The sequence below is a fragment of the Saccostrea echinata genome, unplaced genomic scaffold, assembly GCF_033153115.1.
Source record: "Saccostrea echinata isolate AGI-Se365-2 ecotype Australia unplaced genomic scaffold, CSIRO_AGI_Sech_v1 ptg000054l, whole genome shotgun sequence".
In the NCBI taxonomy this organism is placed as follows: domain Eukaryota; kingdom Metazoa; phylum Mollusca; class Bivalvia; order Ostreida; family Ostreidae; genus Saccostrea; species Saccostrea echinata.
Genome location: NW_026889803.1, coordinates 55,980,182 through 55,998,337, shown reverse-complemented (window position 1 = coordinate 55,998,337; position 18,156 = coordinate 55,980,182). Strand labels below are relative to the sequence as shown.

General features: G+C 33.6%; 3 protein-coding genes across 3 annotated transcripts in view; all 3 read left to right on the top strand.

The window, feature by feature from the left end:
- Nucleotides 1–18,156, top strand: part of LOC133172291 (uncharacterized) — a 116,259-nt gene that overhangs the window by 49,085 nt on the left and 49,018 nt on the right. The window lies entirely within an intron of this gene.
- On the top strand, nucleotides 570–12,242 carry LOC133172434 (src kinase-associated phosphoprotein 2-like). The gene is made up of 7 exons (XM_061307316.1): nucleotides 570–688; nucleotides 4,839–4,991; nucleotides 8,291–8,371; nucleotides 8,912–8,986; nucleotides 9,074–9,294; nucleotides 10,414–10,504; nucleotides 10,770–12,242. Exons 1-7 carry the CDS (start codon nucleotides 649–651, stop codon nucleotides 11,420–11,422), a joined length of 1,314 nt encoding a protein of 437 aa, XP_061163300.1. The 5' UTR covers nucleotides 570–648; the 3' UTR covers nucleotides 11,423–12,242.
- LOC133172435 (ras-like GTP-binding protein rhoA) lies at nucleotides 5,757–6,808 on the top strand. Its single transcript, XM_061307317.1, has one exon. The coding sequence runs from the start codon at nucleotides 5,928–5,930 to the stop codon at nucleotides 6,555–6,557; it is 630 nt and encodes a 209-aa protein (XP_061163301.1). The 5' UTR covers nucleotides 5,757–5,927; the 3' UTR covers nucleotides 6,558–6,808.

Sequence of the window (18,156 nt, the reverse complement as noted above, 5' to 3'; positions counted from 1 at the left end):
GATTTTAAGAAATCAAAAATTAAATACATTCTAATAGACACGTACAGACACATTAAGTAAGGAGTTTTATAATTTATATTGATGTTGAAAATCTTTTTTCACCTATGGATCCCTTCTAAATAAAGCAATGTAATAATAAAAGATTATCATACCATTTTCAACAGAATTCTGCCTCTAAAAATTTAAAATACATGTACATGATTTTGTTTAAAGTTTTAATACATTAAGCAGATGTTCATTTTTATGAAAGATTGTTGATTTGTTACAATAAAAGTTTGAGCATTTTGCATTAGCTCATTGATATGATTTTAATACATAAAAAATGCTTTGCAGACTTGATGACCTGTTTAAGAGTCTGAGAGGGGATGTATTTTTTTCAACATTATGCATTAAAAATATTAAATAAAATATTTTAATTGAACTTATTTTTATGTTTTATTTTTTATAAAGTCGATTATTTCAGTATATTTCACTGGTTAAACAAAAACAATAACATATGGATATTGCCAAAGCATGAATACCGGAACGATTTCTGTTTTCGTCGGGTTCGAGATCCCCAATTACGAAAAAAAAATGTAAACAAGGAAGTAGAGAAAGTCAGTTTCTTCCTGGTTACTGGTATGAATTTTAGCACTTTCCTTTAGCAAAATGACAGCCATTTACGAAACATTTAAGGAATTTATAAATGGTAAGCAATGTGATTTATTCCACAACGAAATAACTGAGTTAAGTTTTACATGTAACGATTGCACGTGGTAAAAATTGTTTAGATTATCGAGGATTTTCGAGAGTAAAATCAAAAGGCTATATTGTCTGCATTGAATTCGATTAATACAGGCGAGTGGGGATAACTTCATTCAGTAATGAAAATTATTATAATATGATTGAATTAATCCTATCTCTCTGATTGGCTGACATCCAACATTGTAGAAAAAATACCACGTTATATTCACCTGCACGTGACCTTCCAGGTGAATATAAGGATTTATTTTTTTCTACATTGGACTAAAAATAGATTTGGAAATTCCATATTGATACAAATAGTACTGGAAAGTTATTTCACTTGCATCCGACTTCTACTCAGGTGACCATAACATTCAGGCACATAGAATCGAGAGTGGTAGTGAGAGGTGCCGTGGTCTGCGCCCTTCGCCATACTTTTTATTGAAATTTTTACTTTTAATTTAGTATAAAATGTTCATTGAAAGGCTGGTCTCCCTATTAATTGACCTTGACATCCCCCAAATAAAATTTGGAGGTTGGAGAATTATCCTCTTTTGAGGGGACTAGTTGACTATATTTTTTTTTTTTAGGTAAAAATGTTTTTTATTTCCCTTATAATGCTGACCTACCCCCACCCCCTCTTTTTATTTTTTAAATTTGATCCTTTAAACCTGTATGACATTTATTTTCTTTTACATCACATCTAAAATAGATTTTAAAATTCAAAATTAATACATCTGGTTATGTGTATTTTAACCCCCTTTGGCTAGGACTGTACTACAGCTAAATGGCATTGTAAGCAAGTAAGTTGGAATGGACTGTTTAATGTGTTTTATCATCTAATCTTTGAATCATATAATAAAACAATTATTGTTGTTATTTCGGTCAATATGATGATTTAGCCACCTTCGAAGTACAGTATTCACCTCGGCCTTCGGGCTCGGTGAATATTGTACTCCTCAGGTGTCTAAATCATTTTATTATATGATTCATAATTGAATAATTCCCATCTTTCTGATTGGCTGAGATCCAACAATGTTAGAAAAATACTATGTTATATTGACCTGCACATGACCTTCCAGGTCAATATAAGGAATTATTTATTCTACATTGGACCAAAAATAGATAGGGAAATTCCAAATCGATGCAAATAGTTTTGGAAAGTTATTTCACTCGCACCTGACTTCCACTCATATGAACATAACATTAACTTAAGGTAGATGGAATCTTGGATGAGGGTTGGGGGGGGGGGGGACTGCAGAAGGCCTGCCCCTCTCCCTACCTTTTGAGAATGTAAAGTTTTAATTTAGATTTTAAGGATAAAAAAAAATCAATGAAATCCCCCTTCACTCTTTTATGGATCTTTACATACCACCAAATAAAATTTTGAGTTGGGAGAATTCTTTTCCCTTTTTTTTGCGGGGGAGAGGGGGGGGCTAGTCAAAGATTTGTTTTCAGGTAAGTTGTCATTTTTCCCTTTTAATATCCCTTTTCCAAAATCAATCCTCTATATATTCCTGACATTTTTTTCTACATTGGACCTAAACTAGAATTAAAAATTCCAAAATAATACAACTGGTTGTTTTTAACCCCGTTTCTCTCATTATGTTCGGCTAGTACTTCAGTAGATGTGAACAAGTAAGATGGCATGGCTTACTTAATGAGTGTGTGTCATTTATTACAATCATTGAATCATATAATAAAACAATTATTGCTGTTTTTTCGGTCAATACGATGATTTAGCCACCTTCGAAGTACAATATTCACCTCGCCCACCTCAAAAACCAGCAATAATTGTATATTATTGGCCTAAAAACAGCAATAATTGTATCAAATATTTGTTAAAATACATTTCATATAATATGAAAATTTCGTGGCAACTAATGATAACCCCGTTGGAAATAAGTTACTACGGCTTTATTGGGTCATCCTCGGGTAAAAGGCTTCATATAGGGGCTCGGTTTCAGGATGGTGTATTTTTGTGTATTGTGTGTTTTTTCTATGTCTATCTAATTATGCTGATTGTAATAAAAATTGAAAATCGCTGAAATTTGCAAATTAAAAAAATTGTATTTCTTGTACATTAAAAATCTTCTCTTTTTTTTAGGTACGAGAAATACGATTTTGTTTATTTATAAATGACATTACATGTGTTCACACGGGCTTAATTGACCCGTTTTTAATGTGTACTTTCCTAAAAGAATATATACCTCATAATATCATCATGATTCATTGTGTCTGAGAAGAAACAATATATCTATAGATTTTGGAAAGCAAGCATATAAAGTATATTTAACTTTCGTAGGCCTATAGGAACCGAACAGATATTCCATGACCAAAAATGACACAATCGTAACGACTTCGCGCACGATGTTGGTGTCAATTATTAAAATGGGTTACCATAGTTATTTTAATATTTTTCATATTATCATTATAGTATTGTCATATTTTTGTATTTCGTATTAAAAAGTATCAGTCAATCTGTCCATTCCAAATTCTCTACGCGTTCTCCTTTCAAACCCTCGTGATTTAATTAAAAAGGACTGATGATACAACCCCCCCCCCCCCAAAAAAATGGATGCCTGGATTGGTGTATATTTTTGGACCTACTTTAGTGGTAAATGATGCAAATATCAAATTTCGAAAATATTGAGAAATTGTAAACTTTCTCTGATGTTCTTTCTGCTATCTTCCTTATAATCTTTACATTCCCAGGGTTTTTTTTTTTAATCATTTATAGGACATTATTGTGAAATTTGGAATGTAAAATTAAAATCAGATTATCCATGCCGTTAAACTTTTTTATCATTTTACTTATGTGAACATGACTAAAGTTGTTATTTTCTTGGTTTTGTATCATCTGTCCGTAAAGGGGTGTAATGATTTACCGATATATCGTGATGCGTTTTACTTGAAGTCGGTAATCTGGAATACAGTTTTTTTCATACACTTAAAAAAAAATACGCTATTTAACTGCTTTACAAAATGTAATACATGTATTATTTTCTTGAGAAATAGAATTTTGTATATTTTTTCCTTATAGGCTAAAGATTTTATTTGTAGATTGAAGAATACATTTATTCCTGTCAATATTGCATGAAAACTTTTGAAAAGATATTTTAAAAAAAAAACTTTTATAGAACGAAAATGAGAAGTGATACATATCAGTTCGTATCTTAATACACAAGTCGATACTCATCCCGAGTTTACACGGTTAACCAGTTTACACCCTACCCATGGACACATTGTGCCGAGGCGTTCGGGGCTTTTCTCAGGTTTCAGAAAAGGCTATACGAGGGAGAGTATAGAAGGACTACTCCTTCCCTAAACCAGATGTTTTATAAAATAAAAGAGCAATACCATTTCTGTCAGTTCTGGTGCATTTTGAAGCTTTTTCTTAATACTTAAGAAAACGATCTAGAAACAGTACTTCAAACAGATTAATGGTGCAAATATTTTGTTGCAAAATATTTTTTTGGTTTTTTTAAAGGGGTGTTACTTATATATATATATATATATATATATATATATATATATATATATATATATATATATATATATATATATATAATTTTAATAAAATACACAAAGACAAAGCTTTATAGTTGAAAGCAAGAGCATATATCACCCCGAACTCACCTACCTCTGTTTCCATGACAATAGCAGTCATTTTGAAAGTTGTATGCATAACTACATTTCATTCACGGAGACATAAAAATATAATTTTGTTTTATTTCAAACAATGCTTTAAGGTTGATGACGAAAAAAAGTCATCTGAAATTCAAGTCAAATCAGGTCCGACCCCCTCCCCCATTTCTGATTCCCCACAGCCCTGACCAATAACTCATAACAATACTGTACCTAATATTTATCAGTCAGGTACGTTCAAATAATTAAGACTTTTGTGCCGTGTACTTTTGAATTGAATTCGAATGATAACTGTTAGTTACTGCAATTGAATCATTGAAAGTGAAACAAGCCTCTCTCTCTCTCTCTCTCTCTCATTACCATCTTTGTATAGCATGATAACTACTGCATTTAAATTATTAAAAATTAAACTGAACCCCCCCCCCCTCTCAATAATATTAAAATCAGATATGATTTCTTGATTACAGATGTGGAAAAGTTTCTGGTAGAAACTATAAAGAAAGAAGCCTTATCAAAGTCCTCCAAGGACCACAAACAGACAATCCTTGACAAGATTGGGAGACTGCGGGAGGAATTCACCCAGTTAGCCCCGGAGAAACCAACTGAAGACACAAAAGCAGGTAAACCTTTCACACACAACACAATATTCACTTCATTAAAAAAAATTGTGCAACTTTAATTACAGATTTGGTTTGAATTTTTCCCCAGTTTGACTTTCGGGGTAACTTTCATTCATAAGCTTATTTTTCAAGCGCATTATATCGTGCACACAATTTTAACTTACATGTAACTATTTAAAAAAAAATAAGACAAAGTGGCACTTACAGATGTTGTGTATCGTAAGTTGTATTAGGCGTTTAAAATTGTATGCTTTTGTTTGTAAGATAAGTGTATGTCTTGATGACTTTGAGGAGTGAAATAAAATGCTTATTTCTACAAAGTACGAGATGTTTATACTGGTTTGCACTTTATGATGTACATATGATGTACTTTATGATGTATACACATATAAAGCTATAGAAAGGGATATACTACATACGAAGAGAATAAATGGAGTTATTTTATAAGGAGAGAGAGAGCTAGATATCAGTGTAGTGAACCTTTTACGTGCGTGTATAAGTACTATTGGTCTCTAATAAGCACAAGAGGTAAAAATTTCACTCAGCAAAATACAAAATAATGGTAGGAAAGTATAACTTTTAAAAATGTATTTATTATTAAAAATCAACACACGTGTATTCTATTTCAATTGATAAAAATTAAATTATTTCTGTATTTTCGGGATAGAATATTAGAAATGCATCTTGCATTTGATAAAACCCTAGCTTACTTGTAATTTTTATATCACCGCGTAGAAGTACTTACTGTAAATTAATAGGTGAACTCGAAATAGATAGGTACAATATATACACACAATCAACACACCTGTAAGGTTCCGAAATAACCAGCCAATCACGGGGCATTTAAATTTGGAATACTAAATATAGAACAGGGCAACACAGGTATATAAAAAACACAGCCTAACAGCGGTTAGCAATTGCATAAACAAACAGCAGATGTCTTTGTGTTGTATGCGACCCAAGAAAGAATTCTCTGAAGTTGGAATGGCGGAAGTCAGGAAGAAATTGGTGATAGTTGGGGATGGATCTACGGGGAAAACGTGTTTATTGATGGTGTTCAGTCGAGACCAGTTCCCCGATGTGTACATTCCTACAGTGTTTGAGACTTATGTTGCGGACATTGAAGTTGATAATAAACAAGTAGAACTGGCCCTGTGGGACACGGCAGGTCAGGAGGACTACGACAGACTCCGCCCATTATCTTATCCCGACACTGACGTTATTCTTATGTGTTACTCTATAGACAACCCCGACAGTCTGGTCAATATCAGGGAGAAGTGGACCCCCGAGGTCAAGCATTTCTGTCCCAACGTACCCATCGTTCTGGTAGGAAATAAAAAAGACACCCGAACTGACCCGGAAGTGATTAAAGAACTGGAGCAGGAGAAGAAGGAGCCAGTGAAAGCTCAGGAAGGACAGGCTATTGCGGAACAAATTCGCGCTTTTGCGTTTATCGAGTGTTCCGCGAAAACACAGGAAGGTGTTCGAAAAGTGTTCGAGACTGCCACACGAGCGGCTTTACAAGTCAAGAAGAAAAGAAGTATTAAAAAGTGTAAAATCTTTTGACGAGATGTATTTAAATATTTCTTTAAAACCTTCCGACTGTGATAGAATATGCAGCAATTCTGTGATATTTTTGCATATATATTTAACATTGTTGTTAAACATGAATGTGTTCATTGAAGTTGATAACGAAATTCATAAAAAGTGGTGCAATGTAGTAAAATCATTTTCATGTATTATTTTCCATTAAATGATGGAATATATGATAATATAATATTTAATTTTTATTATTATTATTTATTTATTTGTGTGTGTGTATGACTTGAGTGACTTGTGCATGTATTTGTAAAACTAGTGTGCAAGTTCAATTGCATATTAACACATGTCTAAATTTTACTACATTTGCAGTATTGTAAAATGTGTAACATTTTATTTTTCCAGGAATGATAGATTAATTTCTATGCCAATTTTAATAAAATAATAGACTGGGAAAAGTGTTGATGTTTTTATTTTCATTTCAATAGTGGCAACAAGAAAATATTAATTTCTTTTTAGATTAAACCTAAATGTTGATATTACTGATATAAGTTTAATTAAACATGATGTGTAATATCTAAAGATACTGCTGTTCATGGCACCTTAAGAAAACGATGGATGTACAGATTGTCTTTCTTGGGTAAGCTGTGAAGCTGAAGGACATGGGTTACTTATTTTTCCTATTTTAATTTTAAAGGAATTAAGTCTTACAATGCTTGGCTTATTTTTTATTAAAGAAATTGAGGAACATTGAAATAAAAGGCCTGAGTAATTGGGTATTAATTTAATAGAAAGGAGTCAAGAAGTTTTTTTTTTTTAATTTCTATAGGCCTAATGTATTCCCACTCTGAAGCCTTAATCTAGCTGCACCCAGGGGTCATAAATTTTATATGGTTGGAAGAGGGCTCATTACCCTATGCAAACTGTTATCCAGTTCTTCAATTTGAATGAATTGCTTTATAAAATTATATATTAAGTTTATACAATTGGTAATATTTTTTTTAATGCCATTATGATACTTATTCAAAGTTTGCACGTTTTAAATATGTGTTTATCTTCTTAACATGGGGCATAACATTTATACTTTAAGTATATGATTACACTGCATGTTTTTTTTTCCTTTGTATGGGTTATAGTTTATGGATCTTAATTAAAATAAATTTAAGGTCATTGGGAGAGAATAGATTGTGACATGTTGAGTTTTCTCACATTCTTTAAGGAGGAGTGGAGATAACTTTATAATTAAAAGTCAATTTGTTTCTACATGTATTATAAAATTTTTACCTTCAGTTATGACTTAATTCAAATACTGTTCCATATCTCTACCTTCTGTTAGAAAATTGAATTGGCATCATTTCAGAAAAATCTGAAAGCTGTTTCTAGTGCATATGTCTCACATTGTAACTAGAGGTCCACTGGTACAGTTCTACTCAGAGTTAGGCAATCATTATTTCTCAAAACTCATAATATTTCAGATAATTAAAAAAAAGTGTGGCTTTCTTAAAAAAGTTTTATTAATTGCAAAGAATTTATCTATATCAAGGAAATATTCTTGGTGAGACATTAAGCAACAATTTAACTTCAAATCAGTTGCACTGTTAAATATAGATATATTTTAATGCATGATATGAATCCATGCAGCAGCAGATTTGCATCAATGTTGTACTGCAAAATTATTAATTTTTTTTTCAATTCCCTTTCAAAACAGAGACGGCCACTAGAAATTTATGTACATTTAACTAACATGTTTGTATTTACAGGTGACCTAAGTTTTACTGATGAATCAACAAGGACAGGAGGTAGTTCAAATGCTGATGATGATGACCAGTATGGAGATGCCAGTAAGAATGCATGCTTTGTGACTTTGATTGTGGATGGAGAAGTTTTAAATTAGTGCACTTCAGACTTATAATGGAAGGAATCACTAGTGCTTGCATGAAGATGCATGTATTTAGCCCCCCCCCCCCCCCCCCCCCAAAAAAAAAAAAAGTTCAGGAGAGTTTATTTTTTACTGAAGAAGTGAGTATTATCCTATGTTAGACATTTATGAAGCAGGAGAAATCATATGTGGCAACTAAGTCCTGACCACTGCTGATAAATCAGGGTATAAAACTATCAGTCATGTTTTATGCTGCTATGAACCATATTTCCTAGCCTGTAATTACTGTATTTGCCAAATGTACATGATGTTGCCTTTAGAAAGATACGTTGTGAGTTATATGATTTGAATAGTGTGACAGCTGTTTTCCCTGTTGTCTGACTTAAGGTGACTTAAAAAATATAAAATGTCAGACTGAGCTTTTTTTATTTTTGAATCTTAAGTTGGTCTATTGACTTGGTTTTGGTGTATTTAGTCTTTGACTATGGTTTTGTTATTCCAGATATCCCAGCTATTCCTGCTCAGGAGCTAACAGACACATTCAAATGTGGATTCCTGGAGAAAAAACAAAAGAAAGGTAAACTGCTTCATCTTTCTTACATCAAATCTGAACATGGCTATGATACATTGTTTTGTTTTTAACGTGATCATTCTCTATGACCAGGAAAACTGTTATTTAGTGGTCCAAAACTACAGAAGCGATGGTGTGCCATCAAGAACAACATTTTCTATTATTATGAATCTGCCAAGGAACGTAAACAGCACGGAGCATTTTACTTGAATGGATATACTGTGGAGGATGCTCCTGATGTCGTGGATAAAAAGGACACTGCTCGACGGGAGCTGGGATTTCAACTAGTCTGTCCTGCAAAAAGAACGTACCAGGTAAAAGTTTTGATTTTAATCCCAGATATATTTGTACATTTTCATTAGCTTTACTGGAAAAGAGCTTATTCATTAGTAAGGCATCTGTCATTCATCTGTCTAACAAGCTGTTTGTCTGTCTGTAAATCACTCTTCAAAGTGCTACTCCCAGTACAGTTTTGGTCCTATTTCAATAAAGTCTAGGTACTGAAGAAGACTATACTAAGATACATAATTCTGTATATCAGTTTTTGATTTTGATGAATAGTGTTACCATGATAATTAAAAATAGAAATTTCTGTGAAATTCTTTCAAAATGCTACTCCTCCTACAAGTTTTGGTTTGGATTTCAGTAAGACTTTGTATGTTAAAGTTTATACTATGATACAAAATTCTGTATATCTGATTCAGTTTTTGATTTCAATGAACGGTGTTGCCATGATTACTAATAATTGAAATTTCTGTGAAATTCTTTCAAAAAGCTACTCTTCCTACAGTTTTGGTCTAATTTTGATATATAATTTAGTACACAAGTAGACTACTCTAAGATACATACTGTAGATTCCTTATTTTAATGCGAGTACCTGTATTTAATATTGGGAAATGTCTCATACACTTCAAATCCTGAGAACAACAATTTGTGATTGGGCAGATGATCAAGAGATTTTACATGGATTTAAGTGCCATGAAAATAAAAGTGAGTAATTTTATATCCCAAGTGAATAGGAGTGATGCTTCTCCTGAAATTAAGCGATAATTTATTCCTCATGTATATTAAGGAATCTACAGTAGTTCTGTTAATTGGGTTTTGATTTAGATGAAAAATTTTGCAACTTGCAATATTTAGTAAAAATAAGATAATGTTGGAATTTGTTAAAACTTTTACTTCTCCAATGTTTTTGGTTTGAATTTAATGAAATTTGGTTCACAAGTGAACTTAACCTCTTATTCATTGGTGTTGCCATTGCTACTAAGTTTCAAGTCCATGTGCTCAGCTGCTTTTCTCTTATTATAAGTACAAACCAGTAGAGCTGCAGTCTCATCAGAGACTTCTGGTTTGATTTAAATGCACTTAAAAAATTTCTGTGACTGTTTCTGAGATTCATGCTTGATTAATTAAATGCTTCTTTTTTTTATTAGTTTGTTGCTCAGTCTAAGGAAGACTATGAAGACTGGAAGGTTGCCATAATGAAAGGAGCTCTCAGTGCTTCCTCCAAGGATAACATACTAAGTAAGATACAGAGTTCATCTGAAGTTAAAGCATTACTCCAGGTTTTAGAAGTTTACAACAAATGGCTACCCGAAAAACTAATATGATAATTATATAACCTTTTATTGTCAGTAAACAAAAAACAACCTAAAGTGATTAAAAAAACATTTGCATAACAAATATTGTAAGACAATTGTTTTGTCAAATTGAATTCAGTGGATTAATTTTTTTTAAGAATTCCATTCATATAATACAATCTTCTGTTAATTTTATTAATTACTAACAGATGATGATGAACCAGGAGAGGTTTATGAAGATGTGGACAATGCAGACAATGCAGCTCCAGAGGAACTGTATGATGACACACTTGAAGAGCCAGAACCTCCCCCCAAACCTGTCAACAAAGGCCCCCCCTCCATTCCCCGCCCACCTCCCCCAGACGAGCCCACCTGTGACGAGATTTATGATGATACTGTCAACCCAGATGATGTTCAAGAGGAATATGATGATTGTATGACAGGTCAACAGCCACCACCCCCCACACCACCACCCCCCACTCCTTCTAGATCCTTACCTGAAATACCTGGATCCAAGAAGCCTCTCCCTGCTGTTCCTCCTACCCCACCACCATCCACACACAAGCCTCTTCCAAGCATTCCAGCACCAAGTATTCCTCCTCCAGAAGTGCCAATAGAGACCAAGCCCGAGAAAAACGCCGAGCCCCAGATTCCACCTGATCAGGATTACGAAAACATGTTCTTGGGTAAATATGACTGCAGGGCTGATCGCAATAATGAACTGGCCTTCAAACGTGGTGATAAACTGTACATCATTAGCCGAAAGTTTGATGACAAAAGCTGGTGGGTGGCAGAACTCAATGGAAAATTTGGTCTGGTGCCAAAAAATTATCTTACCCCCGCTTATGAACTGGCAAGATAAAATGTTTAAGAGATTCTGACATTTGAGGAGAAGAATTTTTTATTCACATGTTGTTGATTTCATGACTTGTTCTTTGCTTGCTTTATTTATATGTACTTGTGCAATACTGTTCTAATAGTCATTTGAAATAATATGATAATAATGATTTTTATGCCCCCCTTCGAAGAAGGGAGGGCATATTGCTTTGCTGCTGTCTGTTGGTCAGTCTGTCTGTCTGTCGGTCCACCAACAGTTTCCGTTCATTTTCTTCGCAGAGGTTGCTCATATTGAAATGAAATTTTGTATGGAGATTTATCATAAGAATATCTAGGTCAAGTTCTGTTTTGGGTACAATCAAGCAATTATTGACAGAGTTATGCCCCTTGGACTTAGAAAAATTCCAATTATTTGCAGTTTCCGTTCATTTTCTTTGCAGAGGTTGCTTATACTGAAATGAAATTTAATTTACAGATTTATCATATGAATATCTAGGTCAAGTTTTGTTTTGGGTACGATCAAGCAATTTTTGACAGAATTATGCGCCTTAGACTTTGAAAAATTCCAATTATTTGCAGTTTCCGTTCATTTTCTTCACAGAGGTTGGACATAATGAAATGAAATTTTGTTTTACAGATGTATCATATGAATATCTAGATCAAGTTCTATCGAGCAATTTTTGACAGAGTTATGTCTCTTGGACTTAGAAAAATTCAATTATTTGTGGGGGGGGGGGGGCATAAGTGTTTCATAAACATCTCTTGTTGAATCATGTATCTATATACACAAAAAATATTTTGTATAGATTTTATCATTTAATTAAAAAGTGTGATTTTTTTGGTTTTGTTTTGCTAATTTGTTTTTGTTGGCATATTAAGATGTCAGTTAATCAACTGGAGGACAAAGAAATATGTGATTACTTCCAACTTTTCTATTATCAACTTCCCTTAATTAACCATTATCACCTGCATATGGAGTTTATGTCTCCCAGTTGATTTGATATGCAAGAGCATGCTCTACATACGAGCAATTTCTAAAATGAGGCAAACTATTGACAAATAAGTTGATGAAACAAGAATATCAACAGTCTTGTTTAAAGTCAACATTTTGCAAATTCTATGGTTGATACAATGACCTTATCAGCAAAGTGCAATCTATCATTAAGTTAATTGTTGACTGACCCTTTTCATATAAATTGTTAGGCCATTATTTTCAGACTGGATTGTCTATGGATTGATTTTTTAGTTTGCCTGATCATGGCAGGGAGCATGCGGTGGGGGTGGGGGGGTTTGCTCTTCTATGGCGCCTGATCCCCCTTCAGGATCTGGGGCCATAAAACTTAGAAGAGCTCACTTTTGATCTCAATCTCAATTTTACCGAAGGAATTTATAGTGGAAAAGTGAGACTGAGATCAAAACTGAGCTTGACTAAGTTTTATGGCCCCAGGGTCTGATGTTTTTAGAGGTCCACGTTTGCTTTGCTCCAAATTTGTATTGTTTCAATGGACCTTGAGCTTGATTGCTATTCATTATCTTCTTATTTCATTAATATAACTTGTGTTGGATTGTCCCTCTGCCTGACAAACCACCAGTGTCAATTTCAAAAACTGTTAAAAGACAAAGTGTATGTCCGCAGTCAATAAATACCACATCAATGTCTTAATCAGAAGTAATAATCAGGCTAATATAATGAGTCGAAGCATATGAGCCACAACATACATCTGTGTCACACCAGCAAATGCTATTGCATTAAAAATGGTTTGGAACTAACATTTAAATGTTGAATTCTGTATGCAGTAATTATAGTGTGTATCCTGAAGAAAAAGTTAAAAAGTCATTCATCTTGACATGAAATGGAAATTTTACTAAGAAATTGTTGTAATTTAAAAATTCATCATTCATTTACCCTCTTCCTGCTTGAAATATATGCCATAAACAACTCATGTGCATTCACCTTGGGTTATAAATACCCTGGAAATTGACTTCAAATAGATGTGACATTAAGCAGGCCAATAATTTTAATGTTGGACTGGTATCAGTTTAATAGCAGTTCAATATCAAAATAGACTAATACCCTTAACATTTTGCAGAATGATGTGAATACATCTCTGGGACGTTGACAAATATCTGCAAAGTTGAGTTGATATCTAATAGATTCAAAAATACTATAAGAACCAAGCGTATCCCTGAAAATAAATATACATGTTTTAAAATTCCAAATCTCTAATTTCTAAGGGAGTAAACAAATTATGAAACTGAAAATCAAAATACACGTACATGTATACTCTAATATTTTGTTTCCCCTAGATTGAAACTTGATCATAGATGAAACATCATGCAGCTATTTTGAAGGAACAAAAAATTACTCTAAACTAAACTTTGTTTCCTGCAAATTTGCATATGTACAGCAATTGAAACCAATTAACAAGAGGCCCAGGGGCCACATCGCTCACCTGAGCACTATGGCTAGGAAAAAGCAGAAATCAGTTCAGTCTTGAAAGGTTGAAAAGTTTAAATAAAAAAGTGGGGGTTTTTTTTTGGGGGGGGGGGGGGGGTCATGATTTGAACAAACTTGAATCTACACTATCTGAGGATGCTACCATATAAATATGACCAATCATGGCTTTGCTGTTCTTGAGAAGAAGATTTTTAAAGATTATTCTTATATATTCCTATGTAAAACTTTGATCGCCCATTGTGGCCCCACCCGACCCCCGGGGGTCATAATTTGAACAAATTTGAATATACACTACCTGAGGATGCTTCCATGTAAATATGACTAATCATGGCTTTGCTGTTCTTGAGAAGAAGATTTTTCCTATATATTCCTATGTATAAATTTGATCGCCCATTGTGGCCCCACCCAACCCCCGGGGGTCATGATTTGAACAAACTTGAATCCACACTATCTGAGGATGCTACCATATAAATATGACCAATCATGGCTTTGCTGTTCTTGAGTAGAAGATTTTTTAAAGATTTTTCCTTTATATTCCTATGTAAAACTTTGATCGCCCATTGTGGCCCCACCCGACCCCCGGAGGTCATGATTTGAACAAACTTGAATCTACACTACCTGAGAATGCTTCCATGTAAATATGACCAATCATGGCTTTGCTGTTCTTGAGTAGAAGATTTTTAAAGATTTTTCCTATTTATTCCTATGTAAAACTTTGATCGCCCATTGTGGCCCCACCCGACCCCCAGGGGTCATGATTTGAACAAACTTGAATCTACACTATCTGAGGATGCTACCATATAAATATGACCAATCATGGCTTTGCTGTTCTTGAGAAGAAGATTTTTAAAGATTATTCCAATATATTCCTATGTAAAACTTTGATCGCCCATTGTGGCCCCACCCGACCCCCAGGGGTCATGATTTGTACAAACTTGAATCTACACTATCTGAGGATGCTACCACATAAATATGACCAATCATGGCTTTGCTGTTCTTGAGAAGAAGATTTTTAAAGATTTTTCCTATATATTCCTATGGAAGAAGGCGTGGCCCTTCATTTGAAAAAAACTTGAATCCCCTTTACCCAATGATACTTTGTGGCAAGTTTGGTTGAAATTGGCCCAGTGGTTCTTGAGAAGAAGATGAAAATGTGAAAAGTTTACAACAACAACGACAACGACGACAGACAACGGACAAATTTTGATCAGAAAAGCTCACTTGAGCCTTTGGCTCAGGTGAGCTAAAAATCAGAAACCTTGGAATATTTAATGTAATTGCTACCATCAACAATTTTAGGTCATTCCAAACCTTCAAACATAACAGAAACTAAACTTTCATTCTAAGAACTTTATTTAATACACAGTTTCAGGTAAAATAACAATCTTTCCGATTCTTCATCTATGTATTGCTGCTGTTAATTATTCTTAAAAACATGAATTGTACTTACTGTGACATAGCACTGAATATGTATTTACCTTGACCTTCTCAACAAAATGTGACACTTTTGCTGTACAGATTGCTAATAGCATAATGGGTTTGCTGAGTATATCATACAGTATATGCAACAGAGAGATTAAAATCTACACATTTGACATGGCACACAAATTCTTCCTGCCAATGACTAGAAACTTAAGAAATATCTGTGGAATGTAATGATTATATATGTATAAATTTTCAATGAAAAAGATAACTGTGTGCTTGTTTAATTAAAATATTAAGCACAAAAAATATTCTAAAGCTTAATTTAAAGAAATTTTTTATAGTATAAAAAAATTAAAAATAAATAAAATATATACCCAGGCTATTATTTACATGACAGGAAGCACCGCTATATGTCAAAACAGAAGTCTCTGGAGAGGTCACTTTATAGTCTCATACATGTATATTCACCAGCTCAATATTCAATAAAGTTTCATGAATTAATGGACTATCATCCTTAAAAACAAGAGGTCCATGGGCCACAACACTCACCTGAGTCAATACGGCCCTGCTGTTCTTCAGCAGCAGATTTTTATCTATTATATATTCCTATGTACAACTTTTATCCCTATTGTGATCCCCTACCCCCTATCTCCAAGGGGTCATGATTTGAACAAATCTGAATCTAAACTATCTGAGGATGCTTCCATATCAATATGACTAACCATGGCTTTGCTGTTCTTGAGAAGATTTTTTCTTACAAGAATCTATGTAAAACTTTGATCCCCCATTGAGGCCCAACCCTACCCCCCAGAGTCAAGATTTGAACAAACTTCAATCTACAATACTTGAGGATGCTTCCATATCAATATGACTAATCATGGCTTTGCTGTTCTTGAAAAGAGATTTTTTTCCTGTATATTCCTATGTAAAACTTTGATCCCCCATTGTGGCCCAATCCCCAGGGGTCATGATTTGAACAAACTTGAATCTACACTACCTGAGTATGCTTCCATATCAATATGACTCATCATTGCTTTGCTGTTCTTAAGAAGATTTTTGAAGATTTTTCCCTATATATTCCTATGTAAAACTTTGATCCCTACCCTACCCCTGGGGGTCATGATTTGAACAAAATTGAATCTTCACTACCTGAGGATGTTTTCATATTAAATTTGACTAATCATGGCTTTGCTGTTCTTGATAAGATTTTTCCTACATATTCCTATGTAAAACTTTGATCCTCCATTGTGGCCCCACCCTACCCCCGGGGGTCATGATTTGTATAAATTTAAATCTACACTATGTAAAGAAGGTTTCATATGTTTCAACTTTTTTGGCCCAGTGGTTCTTGAGAAGAAGATTTTTAAAAGATACCACCAAATTTTCACTCATTCTTAATTATCTCCCCTTGAAAGAGGGTGTGTGACCCTTTATTGGAACAAACTTGAATTCACACTCAAGGATACTTTGTGGCAAGTTTGGTTGAAATTGGCCCAGTGGTTCTGGAGAAGAAGTCGAAAATGGGAAAAGTTTACAGACGGACGGACAGATGGACGACAGACAAAAATGTGATCAGAAAAGCTCACTTGAGCTTTCAGCTCAGGTGAGCTAAAAAAATGAAAGAGAAACATGATATTCCCAGCAATGACAAATTATGTACTATGAGCCTGACCTTCGGCATATAAGAAACTTTGATGTTTAACAAATATAAGGCCTTTGTTCATCATACAATAGCTTTGTTACAGTAGTGAAATCAATATTAGAATTGCGGATCAACAGACCAAATATTTTTGTTTTAGGAACATAAAAATCTCAAATCTTTATTACAGATATGTTAAACTCAAGATGAGGAGGAAACTCCAAAAGAGTTCACTAATAACACAGTTTTGAATGTAAAACACAGTTTTGCTGTAATAAAATCGACTTTAATTTAAAAGATTACAAGTTAAAAAGAAATACATATATTCCTAAAGTTAATACCTGAATTAGCATGCCAAAATAATTCTAAACATTGTACAGAATGTGTGTGCTATTAACAAAGATGCACTGTAAATTAATGCCATATACAATAAAGAAAGCAAATTTTTTCATACTGAAGGCAATTACAAAATTGTATTTTAAGGTTATATAATATACTCTGTTTACTTCTATGGAAAGAATTCTTAAAAAAATTCCTTTTCCTACTTGTTGGAAAGGGGGAGAGGACAATGCAGGCCTCTAAGTGGCCTCTTAAATTTAGGCACCAGCTGGCGCCTTATCAAAAAAATTTAGTCGCCATTGCAAATTTTTAGTCGCCAGGCAATATTTTTAAGGCGCCAACTTTAAAAGTTAATGGAATATAGGGCCCCATGACGTGCCTAAGAAAACATGACATGTCTATTGCTAAAAATAATTTCCTGTTCTTCTAAATTTCTTTTCGCTTTTTCAGAAAAATTGTTAAAATTGTGAAAATTTCCGAAATTTGACGATTGCCAAGACAATTTAAAATGGTCACCAATTTATCGACTTATGGAAAATTTTAGGCGCCAATCAAAAATTTTAGGCGCCATGGCGACTAAATTAGTCGCCAATTAGAACCTTGCAATGGACCTTAAAATAAATCTAAAATAGAACATGTAGTACCATAATTAATGCCATTTAATATTCTTGGCATTATTGTCTGTAAATTCTTAAAAGCTTAATGCAGATTTATTATTCCGCCAATCAGTACATGATTAGCAAGTGCACTAAAAAAGTAAAACGCTAACCGTGCACTAAAAAAAGTAAAACGCTAACTGTGCACTAAAAAAAGTAAAAAGCTAACCAAAAAAGGAGTGTATAAAAGAGTCCTCATACACAGAATTCCCAGCTTCAGCTAGGTGTTTATGATAAGACTA